Source organism: Phyllostomus hastatus, unplaced genomic scaffold, assembly GCF_019186645.2.
Source record: "Phyllostomus hastatus isolate PE091 unplaced genomic scaffold, TTU_PhHast_1.1 phas_scaffold_93, whole genome shotgun sequence".
Classification (NCBI taxonomy): domain Eukaryota; kingdom Metazoa; phylum Chordata; class Mammalia; order Chiroptera; family Phyllostomidae; genus Phyllostomus; species Phyllostomus hastatus.
In genome coordinates this window covers 5,492,421-5,507,982 of record NW_025334042.1, presented here as the reverse complement: position 1 = coordinate 5,507,982, position 15,562 = coordinate 5,492,421, and the positions used below count along the sequence as shown (strand labels likewise).

The window sequence follows — 15,562 nt, the reverse complement described above, 5'->3', positions numbered from 1 at the left end:
TTTTTCCCATTTGGGAGGTGCTCAAAATTTTTAAAATTTTATTTTAATGACTTTGGATGGGATAGGAAGTCAAAACCTAAACATAAAATGGACTCCTGTAACTAGCGCAGTGATCTGCACACAGGAGCCCGGATTACATGCGGGACTGTGGTGTGGGGGGTAGGGAATCGAAGTGTGACACGTTTAAACTGAATCTGGGAACCCCCCACAAAGTTAATAATTGGTGAATATGAGTGAAGGATATAAGTTTTCTTGTGACTTTTCTTTAGGTTAGTAATTATTTTAAATGAAAATATTAAAAGTTCTTTCTCCTCTCGAAAAATGTATAGGGTGGGCCAAGAAGTTCATTTAAGGAAAAGTTTTTTCCTTAGATGGCTCTAGTAGTACTTAGCTATCTTTACCTTCATTAGAAACAGTTTTATTAGATTGTGTGGTGACAGCTGTCATATCAGCGTACATTAAAAAACACCAAAATTGGTGAATTTTGGGGCATTTTAATATTGAAGATGTAAGAAAATATTGACATTTTCAGTGCATTATGCTTTATTATTTCAAGAAAGGTAAGAATGCAACTGAAATGCAAGAGATTTCTGCACGTGTATGGAGAAGGTGCTGTGACTGACGAAACATATTAAAAGTGGTTTGCGAAGTTTTTTGGTACTATTGACATTTTAGCCAAATAATCCTTTGCCGTGGGGCTGTCTTACACATTGGAGGATGTTTAGCAGCACCCCTGGCCTCTGTCCACTAGAAGCCAATAGCGGGAGATAGCCAGCATACTCAAAATATCCAAATCAATCAAGTTATTGGTGAAAATGAAAAATGTGTTTTTTATTTTATGGAAAAAAGTAAATGGACTTTTTGGCCAACCCAACATGAAGTGAAATTTACCAATCTCTTTATAGTTTTGGTGTTCATGCCATGCTTGGAAAATCCTTCTTTATCTCAAGGTCATAAGAATGGTCATTCATGTTTTCATTCTATGGTTTCTTTTATTTATGTTGAAATATTTGATCTATCTGGAATTTTGGTGTTGAAGCAGGAAAATGATCCAGGTTTTTTTCTTCCAAATGTCTAACCAATTTTCTGCACAACTTTTACTAAATAATCTTTTCTTACTGGTATGAAAGGATATGTTTGTCATGTACTAAAGAGTCCTTATATATTCCATATACATGTCATATTTCTTGTTATGCTCTGAACTTGCATTTCTCTGATGTGTCCATTTGTGTGTTTCTTGGTACTCATTTATCCTCACCCCCCCTTCCACAATTATTCTGATGATTTTTGAGTATTTATTTTTCCAGAAGAATTTCAGAACACTTTAACTTGGGGATTATTTGATTTCAAGTAACACACAAGTCAATTCATATGGTTTATTAGGTATATAAAGAGGCTGTTATGTAATTAAAGCCAAAGTGGAACAACCAGGCTCAGTACGGATTAAAAATCAAGAAGGACCTGGGTACACATGGCAGAAATATTAGATGATCACTCTTGTCCTCTGCCTTAGCTATTACATGACTTAATCCTAACTACCAGCTTTAAAGTCTGTTAGTTCAAATTCTTGGGAGAAACAATTGAATTAATTGGCTACTGGCTAACTAATGGATTGGTTCTCCTGGACTCAAGTGCCTGCAGAGATTGCGTGTTAAAACATAAGGGGAAAGTTCTCAGAAAATGAATATATAAGTTTGGCAGACATCCTAAATAATATATAGTAAAAGTTTTGCAATATTGACAGTTTTAGCCCAAGAACAATGTAAGTCTTCGCACTTGTTCAAATCTCTTACGACCCTTCTGAAATACATGTTTAGATATTTTGTGCTTTTTATTATTTTGAATAGAATTACCTTTTTTCATTGTTATTTATTGAAATGATTGACTGCTTTTTTATATATAAGAAAGTAACTAGTTTTTATATTTAATTTTAACCACCTACTCTATTGACTTTCCTAATTATCTGTCATTGTTGTCCATTGTTTCTCTTGAGTTTGCTAGGTAGAGTCATGTTATATGCAAATAAAGATTGTTTTATCTTTTTTTAAAAAGATTTTATTTATTTATTCTTAGGGAGAAGGGAAGGGAGGGAGAAAGAGAGGGAAAGAAACATTGATGAGAGAGAGAAACATTGATTGGTTACCTCTCATACGTGCCCTGTCCAGACTGAACCTGCAACCCAGGCATGTGCCCTGATGGGGAATCGAACTGGTGACTTTTCCCTTTCCAGGATGATGCCCAACAAACTGAGCCACACCGGTCAGGGCTGTTTTATCTTCTTTGTAATATATTTCTATATTTACATTAAAAAATGTAACTTTTTTAAGACACAGAATGAAACCGGTAAGTTTGTTTTCATTTTTTTTTAAACCAAGAGAAAGAACAAAAATATTGTGTTACATTTGGAAAGTCTAACAAAATGTGAAGGAAGATACTGAACTTCATGTTGAACTTAATGAAAAAAACCTCTCTAACCAGCCATCCCTTCATCCATCCTTCCAATAAAAAAGAGTCTTATGGCTACAATAAGAAAGACACAGTCCCTGCCCTTAAAGTCTTTAGATAAAGAGACAAACGCAAAACCAAACAATCATACTAGTGTATAAGGCAAAGCACATGATGTTAAAGAAAGCACCTGGACTGGCTTTGGGCAGTTGGGGAAGGCTGCTGGAGGAAGGTGACATCCAAAGAGATTTCTGAAGGAAATATTTGAATGGGAAATAAATGCATTATGCCACTTAGTTGTGTTGAAATTCTTGGGTGCAAGCATATCAATGCTTTTAGCCATTAGCCATTGTGAAATCTTCCTGAATCTCAAACTTTTCATGTTACCTTTGCTGCTCAGGGGGCCAGTGGCGCTCTGGGAAACTCGTCCCTGGACACAAGTGTGCTGGAGGAGTCCTCAGGCAATGATTTCGATGTGGGCGCCTTGTAAGTAAGGAGAGCACTGCTTTCCATTTGATGTTTTCAAAATTATGAAATAATTAAATGGCCTGGGAAGTGTTCCCTCCTCTTCTATTTTCTAGAAGAGCTTAGGTGGAGTTGGTATTATTTCTTCCATAAATCTTTGGCAGACTTCATCAGTGGAGGCAGCTAGGCCTGGAGTTATTGTAAGAGAAAGACCCTCCCCTTCCAACACAGAATCTTTAAAAACTATGTGTCTATTCAGGTTATCTATGGGTAGTTATTAGCTGAGGAAGATTATGTCGTTCAGTGAATTTGTCTGTTTCAACTAAGTTGTCAAATTCACTGGCCTCAAGTTGTTCATTATATTTCCTTGTTATACTTTTAATGTCTGTTCCATCTATAGTGATGATCCTTTTGACAACAGTAATTTGTGGCCCTGGCTGGGTCGCTCAGTTGGTTAGAGCATCATCCTGATACACCAAGGTTGCAGGTTCCATCTCCAGTCAGGGCACATATGAGAATCAACCAATGAATGCATAAATCAGTGGAACAACACATCAATGTTTCTCTCTTTCTTTCCCTCCTTCTTTCTCTCTCTAAAATTATTTTTCAAAAACACTAATTTATGTCTTTTTTTCTTGATCAATCTGGCAAGAATTTTATTAGTTTTCTTAATCTGTTGAAGAGCCAGTTTTTGGTTAAATTTATATTCTTAATTATTTTTTCTTTTTCATTGATTTCTGTTCTTATTTTATTTGATATTCATGTAGCTAGTCCAAGTGCCCTTTTATTTTTAATTTATATACAATAGAACTCAATTTTTTCCCTTGTTTATCGTTTTGTGAGTTTTAAAAAATTGATGGAGCCATACAATTACTATCATGATCAACTCACACTCTATACTCACCAGAAACAGTTCCCCTGTGCTCCCTGCTGTGGCCAAACCCCACCCACCCTGTGCTCTCGTAACCGCTGATCTGTTCTCTGTCCCCAGAATATTGCTTTTTTGAATTGTCATACAAGTGAAACCATATTGTATTTAACACTTTGAGTGTGGCTACTTTCACTCAGCATAATAAGTGATCAATAAGTCACTTCTTTCTTTTTCTTTCTTCTTTTTTTATTTTTTCTGAGAAAGACTCTATTGAATAGTCATAATGCAGATTGTGTATCTGGTCACCTTTTCAAGGACATTTGGATTATTTCCAGCTTTTGGCAATTATGAATAGTTTCTATAAATATTCATGCACAGGATTTTGTGTGATTAAGAGTTTTGATTTCTCTGGGGTAATACTTAGAATAAAGACTGCTGAGTCATACTGTTAATGTAAACTTAACTTTATAAAAACTGTCAGATTTTCCAGACTGACCATCCATTTTGCATTACTACTAGCAATGTATAAAAAATCCAATTGCTTCTCTTTATCAGCAGTTCTTGGTATTGTCAGTTTTTAAAATTTTTATTATAGCCATTTTAATAGGTTTACAGTGATATGACATTGTTTTACTTTGTATTTCCCTAATGACTAATGATGTTGAGTATCATTTTAATTGCTTGTTTGTTAGTCATATATTTTCTCTGGTGAAGTATCACTTCAAATTTTTTGCCTATTTTAAAAAATTGGGATTGTTTTCTTATCTTCAAGTTAAGAGAACTCTTTAAATGTTCTGGATATAGGAACTTTGTTGGCCATGTGGTTGTGAATGTTTTGTCCCAGTTGGCAGCTTATGTTTTCATTCTCTTCATGATGTTCTTCCTAGAGCAAAAGTTTTAAATTTTGGTGGTGTCCAGTTTATCATACTTTTCTTATTTGGTTTGTACTTTATATCAAAGAAATATAGGTATTGCGTAATTTAAACTTTCAAAGATTTTCTACTATTTTTCTTACTAAAGTTGTATATTTAGGTCTATGACCCATTTTGAATTAATTTTGTATAAGGTTTGAGATACAAACTGAGATTTATTTCCTCATCTGTGAGTGTCCAATTATTCTGGAACCATTTGTTGAATAACCTTTCTCTATTGAATTGTCTTTACACTGTTGTAAAAAAAATCAATTGACCGTGTTTTTGAATCTTTATCTAGACTCTCTACTGTTCCACTGATCTATGGTGCCTATCATTCCGCCATTGCCACACTGTCCGGATCGCTACTGCATTCTTATCATGCAGTTCAGTGTCCATCTGAGGAAAACTACACCAAAACTGAGTTTTCCAATCCACGGACATGATATATCTCTCCATTTATTTAGGCCTTCTCTGATTACTTTCATTAATTTTTTATAGTTTTCAGCATATAGTCCTACACATATTTTTTATTAGATTTATACCTGTATATTTTACATTTTTCTTTGAGCTATTTAATACTCCCTTCCTCCCAAAATTTTAGGTTCCAATTATTCTTGACCGATATATAGAAATAATACTGACTTTTAGATAGTGGGCTTGGGTCCTATGGTCTTACTGAAGCTATTTATTAACCTTAAGGCCTTTTTTGTAGATTTTTAAGGCATTTTTCTATGTTGACACTCATGTCATCTGCAAGTTGGAACATTTGTTTATCTCTCTTTTCCAACTGCATATCTTTTTTTTTTTGCTTGTCTTGTTGAACTGGGTAGGGCTTTGGGTATAATGGTGAATAGAGAAGTAGTTTGAGCAGACATCCTTGCTTTGTCCTTCATATTAGAAGGCAATCATTCAGTTTAAGTCATTAGCTATGATGTTAGCTCTAAGTTTTTTGTCATGCCCTATTTTACCTTAAGGAATTCTCTTCTAATCCTAGTTTGCTGAGAACTGTTACCATGAATGGATATTGAATTTTGTCAGATGTTATTTCTGTATGTTCTGTGACCATATAGGTTTTTCTCCTGTCTGTTAATATGGTGGATTACTTTGCTTAATTTTTGGATATTGAACCAGGCTTGTATCCCTAGGACAGACCTCAGTTAGCTGTGATGTATTATCTTTTTATGTGTTGCTGGATTCAATTTGCTAAAATTATGTTGAAGATTTTACATCTATGTTCATGAGAACATTAGTTTGCAGTTTTTTTCTTTATTTTTATTATTTTTTATTGTTGTTTAATTACAGTTCCCCCCATTTTCCCCCATTATTCTCCTTGCCCTACCCACCCCCACCTCCCATATTCAATCCCCCCCCCATTGTCTTTGTCCATGGGTCCTTCATACATGTTCCTTGACAACCCTTCCTCTTCTTTGCCCTGTTATACCCCTCCCGCCACCCCCCCCCCCACCTCTAGTTACTGTCAGTTTGTTCTTTATTTTCAAGTCTCTGGTTCTTTTTTGCAAATCATATGGCATTTGTCTTTCACTGCCTGGCTTATTTCACTTAACATAATGCTCTCCAGTTCTATCCATGCTGTCTTGAAGGGTAGGGGTTCCTTTTTTCTTTCTTCTGCATAGTATTCCATTGTGTAAATGTACCATAGTTTTTTGATCTACTCATTTACTGATGGGCACTTAGGCTGTTTCCAGCACTTGGCTATTGTAAATTGTGCTGCTGTGAACATTGGGCTGATTAGATACTTTTGAATTGGTGTGTCAGGATTCTTAGGGTATAATTCCAGCAGTGAAATTGCCAGGTCAAAAGGCAGTTCCCTTTTTAACTTTCTGAGGAAATTCCATACTGTTTTCCACAATGGTGTAGTTTTTTTCTTACATGGCATTTTTCTTGCTTTAGGATCAGGATAAATATAGGCTCTTAAAATTAGTTGTAATGTGGTCCTGCCTTTCAAATTCTCTGGGTGAGCTTGTGTCATTGGATTTATTTCTTACTTAAATATTTGATAGAATTAATCAGTGAAATAATCTGTGCCTATAGTTTGCTTTGTTGGAAAATTGCTTTGCTTTGTTAACTACAATTAAATTTGTTCCATACATTCATGTTATCGCTTTCTCTGTAACTGAGTTTGGTTGCTGGGTTGCTTGTTCCCACTTCCCCATCTCCACCCCCATCCCAGGAACCAGCCCATTCCAAATTAATGGGCATAAAGTTGTTCATGGTATTTCTTATTAGTCTTTTGCAGACTCTGAGGAGTCTGCAGTGATATTCCCTCTTCTGTTTCTCATATAGGCAATTTGTTTCTTTTCTCTTTTTTGATTAATCCCATTAGATATTTATCAATTTTGTTGATCTTTTTAAAGAACAGCTTTTGGCTTCATTAATTTTCATCATTTTGCTTGTTTTCTATTTTATTATGATATGACTGGGTACAGGCATGGTTTTCTCAGAGATTATATTGACTGGGATTTGCTCTCCTTTTTGAATCTGTAAATTTATGTTTCTCACAACATCTTGGAAGTTTTCAGCTATTATTTCTTCACATTTATTTTTCTGTACCAACATCTTTTTTTCCCTTTTCCTAGGACTCCAATGATACAAATGTAGAATTTTGATACTGTGCACAGGTCCTTGAATCTCATTGGATTTTTAAAGTCATCTTTCTCTCTGTTGATTATATTGGATAATTTCTATTGATTTGTCTTCAAGTTTATTGACCCTACTGGGTCATTTCCATTCCATTATTAAGACCCTTGTAAATGCCCTGCTTTTCCTCCTCCATGAAAGAGAAAGTAAAACCAGACCTAGATTTCAACAGTAATGAGGAAACTTGTTTGTGGATATTTCTGGTACCTGGATTGGTTGATCTTTTCCAACACACACACACACACACACACACACACACAACCAAAACCCATCTTTATCAAATGTCCATGGGAAGTAAGGGAACTCATTATGCAAGCTAGTTAGACACACATATACACAACTGGTAAGTTGCTAAATGTTGGGGCCTACACTCAGCCTGCTATCTGCCCCAGGCGCTGCCTGGGCTGAACCCAGACACTGGTTGCCCTGTGCCTGCCCTCACATTCCTCTCACTCCGTCTCAGCAGCAGGTGTGAATTCCTGTGGGGAGGGTGGCAATGGAAATGACCTTACCACTGCTGGCCTGGAAACAATCTGCCAGAAGTTTTCTTGCCTTTCTCTCCTCTGTGACTTCTCCTTAAGAGAAGGTACAGCTCATTCCACCAGGGCTCTGTTTAATTATCCGAACCACTTTTATGACTAGCAGAAAGAACTTTAGCTGTTTGGGGTGGGGGAAAATGAACAAAAGTCTGATTTGAAGAGCTATTTTTTTTTAACCTGGGAATTCTGAAACCTGCCATATGATCTTAGTCCCCGTGATAATAATGGACCTTCCTGCAGGAGCAGAGATATCTCCCCATAAGCTACTGCTACTGGTTTGTCCAATCAGATTCACTCTCTACCTTTGAGGGTGGGTGGCAAAGGGGGGAGTTAATATTGTTGAGCACTTAGCAAATGTTGAGCAATGTTCCATGCACTTACATATTTGCTTATTTAATTACATTTTTGATTTTACATATTTCAGTCTTTTAACGAACTCTGCCAAATAGGCATGCTATTGTCCATATTTTACAGATGAGCTGCTGAGGTTCAAAGAGCTTAAGTAACTCTCCAAGGGAAATAAGTGGCAGAGCTGGGATTAAAATGTGTCTAGCTGTAGAATACATGCCCTTCCTTCTACAGACAAGTTTTAGGTTAATTGATATTTTAAGTGATATTTTGGAGGATTGTGAACCTTAAGGAAATATATTAAATGTGTCTAAAGTAATCTGCCAAAAGGTATTACTCAAGATGGATCTGAGCCACGCATAGCTTACAAAGATTGTCAGAGTTCATGTCTATTTAAAAAAGTCCTGTGTGTCTTGGTGTGGTCCTCTTTGGATCTGACTTGTTTGGGACTCTCTGTGCTTCCTGGACTTGTATGTCTGTTTCATGCCAAAAGTTAAACATAAAGAAAGAATCTTAAAAGCTGCAAGAGAAAAGCAGAGAGTTACCTACACGGGAGTTCCCATAACACTCTTAGTCAATTTCTCCAAAGAAACTTTGCAGGGAAGAAGGGACTGGAAAGAAGTATTCTAAGTCATGAAAAGGAGGTACCTACAATCTAGATTACTCTACCTGGCAAAGCAATCATTTAGAATGGAAGAGCAGATAAAGTGCTTTCCAGACAAGGTAAAACTAAAGGAGTTCATCACCACCAAGCCATTATTACATGAAAAGTTTAAGGGACTTAAGAAAAATAAGATCAAAACTATGAACATTAAAATGGCATCAAATTCACAATTATCAACAATTGAATCTAAAAAAAACACCCCAATAAAACAAACTAAGCAAACAACTAGAACAGGAACAGAATCATAGGTATGGAGATCATTTGGAGGGTTATCAGCTAGGAGGGGGAAGGGTGAGAATGGAGGAAAATGCAGGGATTAAGAAGCGTAACTGGTAGGACTTCCCCAATCTGGCAAAGGAAATAGACTTCCAGGAAGTCCAGGAAGCCCAAAGAGACCCAAAGAAATTGGACCCAAGGAGGAGCACACCAAGACATATCATAATTAAGTTATGCAAGATTAAAGACAAGGAGAGAATCTTAAAAGCATCAAGAGAAAGGAGTTACCTATAAAGGGGTTCACATAAGACTATCAGCTGATTTCTTAAGAGAAAACTTACAGGCAAGAAGGGGCTGGAAAGAAATATTCCAAGTCATAAGAGGTAAGGGCCTGCATCCAAGATTACTCTATCCAGCAAAGTTATAATTTAGAATGGAAGAGCAGATAAAGTGCTTCCTAGATAAGGGAAAGTTAAAGGAGTTCACCATCACCAAGCCCTTATTACATGAAATGTTAAAAGGACTCATCTGAGAAATAGAAGATCAAAAACTATGAACAGTAAAATGACAACAAACCCACAACTATTAATAACTGAACCTAAAAAAACAAAAACAAAAACTAAGCAAACAACCAGAACAGGAATGGAATCATAGAAATGGAGATCACAAAGAGGGTTATCAGTGGGGAGGAAAAGGGGGACAATGCGGGGAAAAGGTGCAGGGAATAAGAAACAGAATAGGTAGGCACAAAATAGTCAGGGGGAGGTTAAGAATAATGTGGGAAATAGAGAAGCCAAAGAACATGTATGTATGACCCATGGACATGAACTGTTGGGGGAGGGGATGCTAGAGGGTGAGTGGGGTGGTGCAGGGAGGAGGGGGATAAAGGGGAGAAAAAAAATTGGGACAACTGTAATGGCATAATCAATAAAGTATATATTAAAAAAAGAAGCATAACTGGTAGGAACCAAATAGACTGGAAATGTTAAGAATAGTGTAGGAAATGAAGAAGACAAAGAACTTACACTCACAAGCCATGGACATGAACTAAGGAGGGGATTGCTAGTGGGAAGGGGGTGGAGTGGAGCAAAGAGGGAAAATGGGACAGCCATAATAGCATAATCAATAAAATGTACTTTAAAAAAAGTCCTGTGGCCAGAAAACCCGTCATTGTTTGACAACAACTGCTTGGGTGCATACAGTTAAGTGGGGCTGTAATAAGAATCTGAGAGCGGACATGTGCAGATAGGTCCAGTTTATGGCCACTGGGTTGTTGGACCAGTTCAGCGATCCTCGCAGCTGTGCAACCTGTTCAAACACTGTGAGTGTGGAGTGTTTCTAGACACTTCCAGGCTCTTTCCCCAGGTTAGTTGCATTCTTCCCCACAGCCCTGGGGTGGAGGCTTCCTTGCCTAGGCTCACAGTTAGTAAATGGCTGAGTGGGGACTCACACCCGAGTCTCCTACAGATCCTGACTGCTTCTCCTCTATTACAGTGCCTATAAATTGTTCTTTAAAAAAAATGCCTGTGACTACTCTTTATCTAAGCGACCTAAGAGACCGTGAGGCTGTAAATATACCAACAGCAAGTTTGGATCTCATAAACAGATCATCAAATCTCAAACATATTAAAAAGTGGAACTATTGGCTCTTTAAAATGGATTCCCCTAAATGCTCTGTGGAAAACTGGTCCTGTGAAATGCTGTGGGAAAAAAATGAAAGTTCCATGATCAATAAATAAGCTTATGACTCACTGGCTTTAAATTAATTGATCTCCTTTACTGTGGTATTTTCAAAACCTTTGATGTGCTAATGTGCGGCTAGGGAAGGTAAGTGTGGTGTTCTTCAACTTATTTGGCCAGGACACTCTTTTGGGAGGCATGTACCCATGGCTGAGCATTGGGGTATGCTGCTCAAGCCTTTCCCATGTTTCTTTGTGACTCGGGTGTGTTGGGCTGGGACAGTCCTGTTGGCATGTGAAGGCTTTCGACCTTAACCCTTTATTTCCTGTGTGGCAGAATCCAGGGCAGCTGTCTGCTCAGGAGGAGCAGACTGAAGTCCTGTCTGATCCTCTGGGTTAGCCAGCCAGTTACCTACTAGAGACAAGGTGAGCTGTGGTAGTTGGATATAGTGGGAAATATCCAGGTGTGGAGAGCTTCTTGGAGGAAGGGAGGCTGGACATTTAAGAAATAGCATAAACCTCTGGTGGGTGCATCCCTGGCTGAGTAGCTCTGTTGATTAGAATGTTGTCCTCATATGCCAAGGTTGCAGCTTCTGTCCCTGGTCAGAGCACAGACAAGAAGCAACCAATGAATGCAGAAATAAGTGGAACAACAAAATAAGTGATGGTTCTCTCTCCCTCTCCCTGCCATCAATAAAATTAAACAAATTAAAGACTGAAATAAAAATTTTTTAAAACTCTGAAGGATGCAGCGAAAAAGGAAGTGAAGAGAGAGAGAGAGTGTGTGTGTAGAGGAAGACTCTGGAAACTAGATTAGTGCTTTTCAAAACAAAATTTGTTTCCTTCAAAAACATGTGAGGTGACAACTATTCACAGTGACTTCATAGGAGGAGACCTTAGGGATACATTAGGTCCATGAGATATCAACTCTAGGTTTCATTTAATTTCATTCTAATGGTTGAGCTGAAGTGTCTGACATTCAGAGGCTTCCTTAGGACTTGGCTTATTGGGGTTGGATGGCAAAATGAGTTAGGAGTCACTGACCAGTTGTATGTTTAATTCCGCTGACAGTTGAGTGGGGCTGATAAGCTCTTAATTGTGATGTTGCGCAAGGCGGTGAGGTAATACACATGGTCCTAAGAGAAGAGCTCGTTAAAGAGCTTGTTTGAGTTCATTGACCAGTTTGGCCTCTAGGTTCACACTGATTCAGTATGAGATAGACAAAGCAGAATCTTGGGCGAAAGCATTGTGGACAATTTCTTGATTCTAAAGGTATCCGTGGAGAATGAAACAGCCTATAGTTTTCAATTTGAAAACACTGCATTCTTTAGGGCATGACCTCTGGTGGCAGACTCCAGCTTGACTAGTGGCCAGATGAATGACCTCATGAAGCTTCAGCTTCACTGCCTGTGGCAGAGACACAACAATAGTCCCTTTCATCTGGTGGTGGGAGAGGTGAGCTGAGTCAGCACATGCACAGGGCTAGCTCAGGGCCTGGCCCAGAGGGGTTCTCAGTGAGGGTTATCTATTTCTAAAGCAGCAGAGGAGGCCTGGTGACTGGGGGGTGAGAGAGGGTACTTGCCATTTGCTAATATAGGGCTAGAGGGGCGGAGAGGCACCTCTCGCGCGTTTCCCGCCTCTCACTGCCCTGTCATGAAATGATCGTCTCCTGCTGCCTTACCCACTGACGGCACTTCTGTCAGGGCTCTCTCCTGCCCCAGGTTCCCGGTGGTGAGTACAAACCCTAACTAAGTAGGTATTTATCGACCAGGTATTTCTTGAGTGTCTACCACGTGCTTGCAACTGGATACTATGCAGGGCACACATACACAATATTAAGGCATGCTCTTTTTTCAAAATTAAATTTATTGGGGTGATGTTGATTAATAAAATTATATAGGTTTCAGGTGTCCAAGTCTACAACACATCGTCTGTATATTATATTGCGTGTTTACCACCCAAGTCAGCTCTCCTTCCACCACCATTTATCCCCCCACCTCCTTCTCCCTCCCGACCGCCCCGTCTGGTAATCGCCACGCTGTAAGACACGCTCTTAATGTGAATGTTCGTGTGGGAGGGGAACCACACATGTAAAGCACTGGAGAAAGTACCTTCAGTAACACTTTTTGGAGCTGGGTAACGCGGCACAGCGGTGTTCGAAGCAGGTGAAACCACTGCTGCGGGCGGTGTGGTGGGAAGCCTCCCGCCCCGCAGGGCACCCGCCGAGTTTTCTCTGCGGTGGTGGTGCGCGGTGATTAAAAAGAAAGAAAAGGCAGGCTGACTGTTGTAGGTTTAAGGATTGTTTTTAAATTCTCTGTAGACAGTTTATTTCCTTATTCCTCCTCCTGGGGTGAGCCGCTCCCGGTCCTTCCCCGGCGGCACTGCTTGGCTCTCGGGCGCCCCAGCAGGAGGAGAACCGCAAGGGCACACAGTGTGAGGCCGTTCGGTGGGATGAGAAATATAAGGGCGAGGCTAGCGGGTAGAATGGGAAGGCTACCAGTTTAGATGGGGAGGTCAGGAAAGCCCTCTCCTGACCTATGAATTTATATATATATTCACATATATATGACTATATGTAGAGTAAAAACCCGAATTCATATGTATTAAGTACCAGGCTCTTAACTGTGTCCCAGGCCCTGTGCTGAGTTGGGCTCACCGTGTGGCAGAACTTCGGAGAAGGCGGTTGGTGTGCGAAAGCGCCGGGGGGTCACGGGAGAAAACTGGGGATCGGATTGTCCAACTGCGAGTCGTTCCAGCTGGGTGGTCACACGGGGCTCGTGTCTGAACACCCCGTGTCCTGCATAGCACCTAGTGGAGTCAGCCAAAGGCACGTGCTAGGCACTCAGTCAGTACTTGCTCTAGCCTGGTTGCAATCTGAACGAAGTCCTGGCTGCTTCGGGGGCAGCCTGCAGGTGTCACGGATGTAACCTCAGCCAGCTGGAGGGTGAAGTCTACTTTGCGCCCTCTCTTTTGATGTGCGTGGCATGCAACCACCAAACACAGAACAAGTTGTGCTTCTGAGACAAAAGGGTTTAGAAGGCAAATTATTCTGTTTTTTATCAGCAGCTAAGAATTTTTTTTTTGACATTTACAACTATCTCCTACAGAAGCTAGAGAGAGAGATGGCCCCTCAAGCAGTGACCATGGTGTTTGCTGCTTCCTGGACCCACTTCAAGAAAATCCCTTGGGCTTAACAGGCGCATTTGGAGCAGGGAGTCCAAAAGCAGTCTCGGGTGCATTCCTGGGATTCCTGACAGGGTGCCTGTGACTAGGGAAGAGTTAGCAGCTCAGAAACAGTCCCGAATAAGTGTTTTTCTTGAAGTTAATCATTGCCCTTGTTTTAACAATTTGCTCAGTTAAATACTTGCTTAGTCTTGAAAGTAGCTATCATTAATTCTTCCCTCAAATTCTCTGAAAAGAACTGCAAAATTTCTCTCAATGTATTAAAATGCCTCGAGCATGGGGTGCAATGAAATAGTGAAGTAGCTATGATGAGTTTCGAAGAGAGACTAAATTTTAAGAAATGCATTTTAAAAATTTTTCATTTTAAAACTACCAACCATGTTGCTGCCACTCAACCCAGGGACCTTTGGTTCTCCACAGAGAGATGGAGCATGCATTCCTGTTCCTAATATTCCATGCCATATTTCTTGAGTAAATTGATAATTCACTTGTGATTTTTAGTTTTTTTTTTCACATATTGAATTCAGTGGCGCTAACATAACACCAGCTTAACTGCCTAGAATCTTGAATGTGGCACTGTAAGATCACAGAGTCAATCACCAAATTTAATTTGCAGGTTTAATAGTGTGATACATGTGCAGAATTTATGACATTGAATGGTGCCATATAAATGGCTTATAATGAAACCCAGCCATCCTCTGCTTGACTGAATTTTACTCTCCTGGAGGCAAATAATTTTAACCCTTTTAGATATTTCTACCACTTTCTATCTAAATTATGTTTTTATGTTGCTGTTCTTGAGTTATACCTTTTAGGAACCTAATATTATCTACATAAAATGTGGAACATTCAATTGTGTGATTCCATGTATCCTCCATCCCCATCATCTGTGTAATTGTCCTAAGTTTTATAACCACACTCATTATAAACACTACAAGATAATGTCATAATTTTTGCTTGCTATAGTCATATGTACTTTAAAGAAATTAAGAGAAAAAGGAATTTGCATTCAGATGTATGAGTATGCCGTTTTTGATTCTCTGCATTTCTTCCAAAAATTGGAAGTTTTCATCTATCATTTTTCTTATTTTAAAATACTTTTCTTAAACTATTTTTTATTTTTAAATTATAGTTGATATACAATATTCCCTTAGTTTCAGGTGTACAACTCAATGATTAGACATTTATTTAACTTACAAAATGATCACACCAATAAATCTAGCACCCATCAGACACTCCACATATTTATTACAATATTATTGACTGCATTTTACATCCTTGTGACTATTTTGTAACTACCAGTTTGTACTTCTTTTTTAAAAAATATACTTTATTGATTATGCTATTATAGTTGTCCCAATTTTTCCCCTTTTGCCCTCCTCTGGCTAGTACCCCTCTTTGCTCCAGCAATCCTCCCCTTAGTTCATGTTCATGGGTTGTGCATATAAGTTCTTTGGTCTCTCCATTTCCTATACTAGACTTCACATCTCCCTGTCTATTTTGTACCTACCAATTATGCTTCTTAATACCTGCACATTTTTCCTCACTGCCCCCGCTTCCCCTCCCAGCTGATAACCCTC

At 38.9% G+C, this 15,562-nt stretch overlaps 1 protein-coding gene across 1 annotated transcript in view; it reads left to right on the top strand.

Moving 5' to 3' along the window:
* Nucleotides 1–2,334: 2,334 nt before the first annotated feature.
* The window catches only part of MYRFL (myelin regulatory factor like), an 86,997-nt gene continuing 73,769 nt past the window's right edge, over nucleotides 2,335–15,562 (top strand). The window contains 2 exon segments of the mRNA XM_045829341.1: nucleotides 2,335–2,343; nucleotides 2,846–2,931. Of these exon segments, the coding sequence (XP_045685297.1) occupies nucleotides 2,335–2,343; nucleotides 2,846–2,931 (95 nt within the window).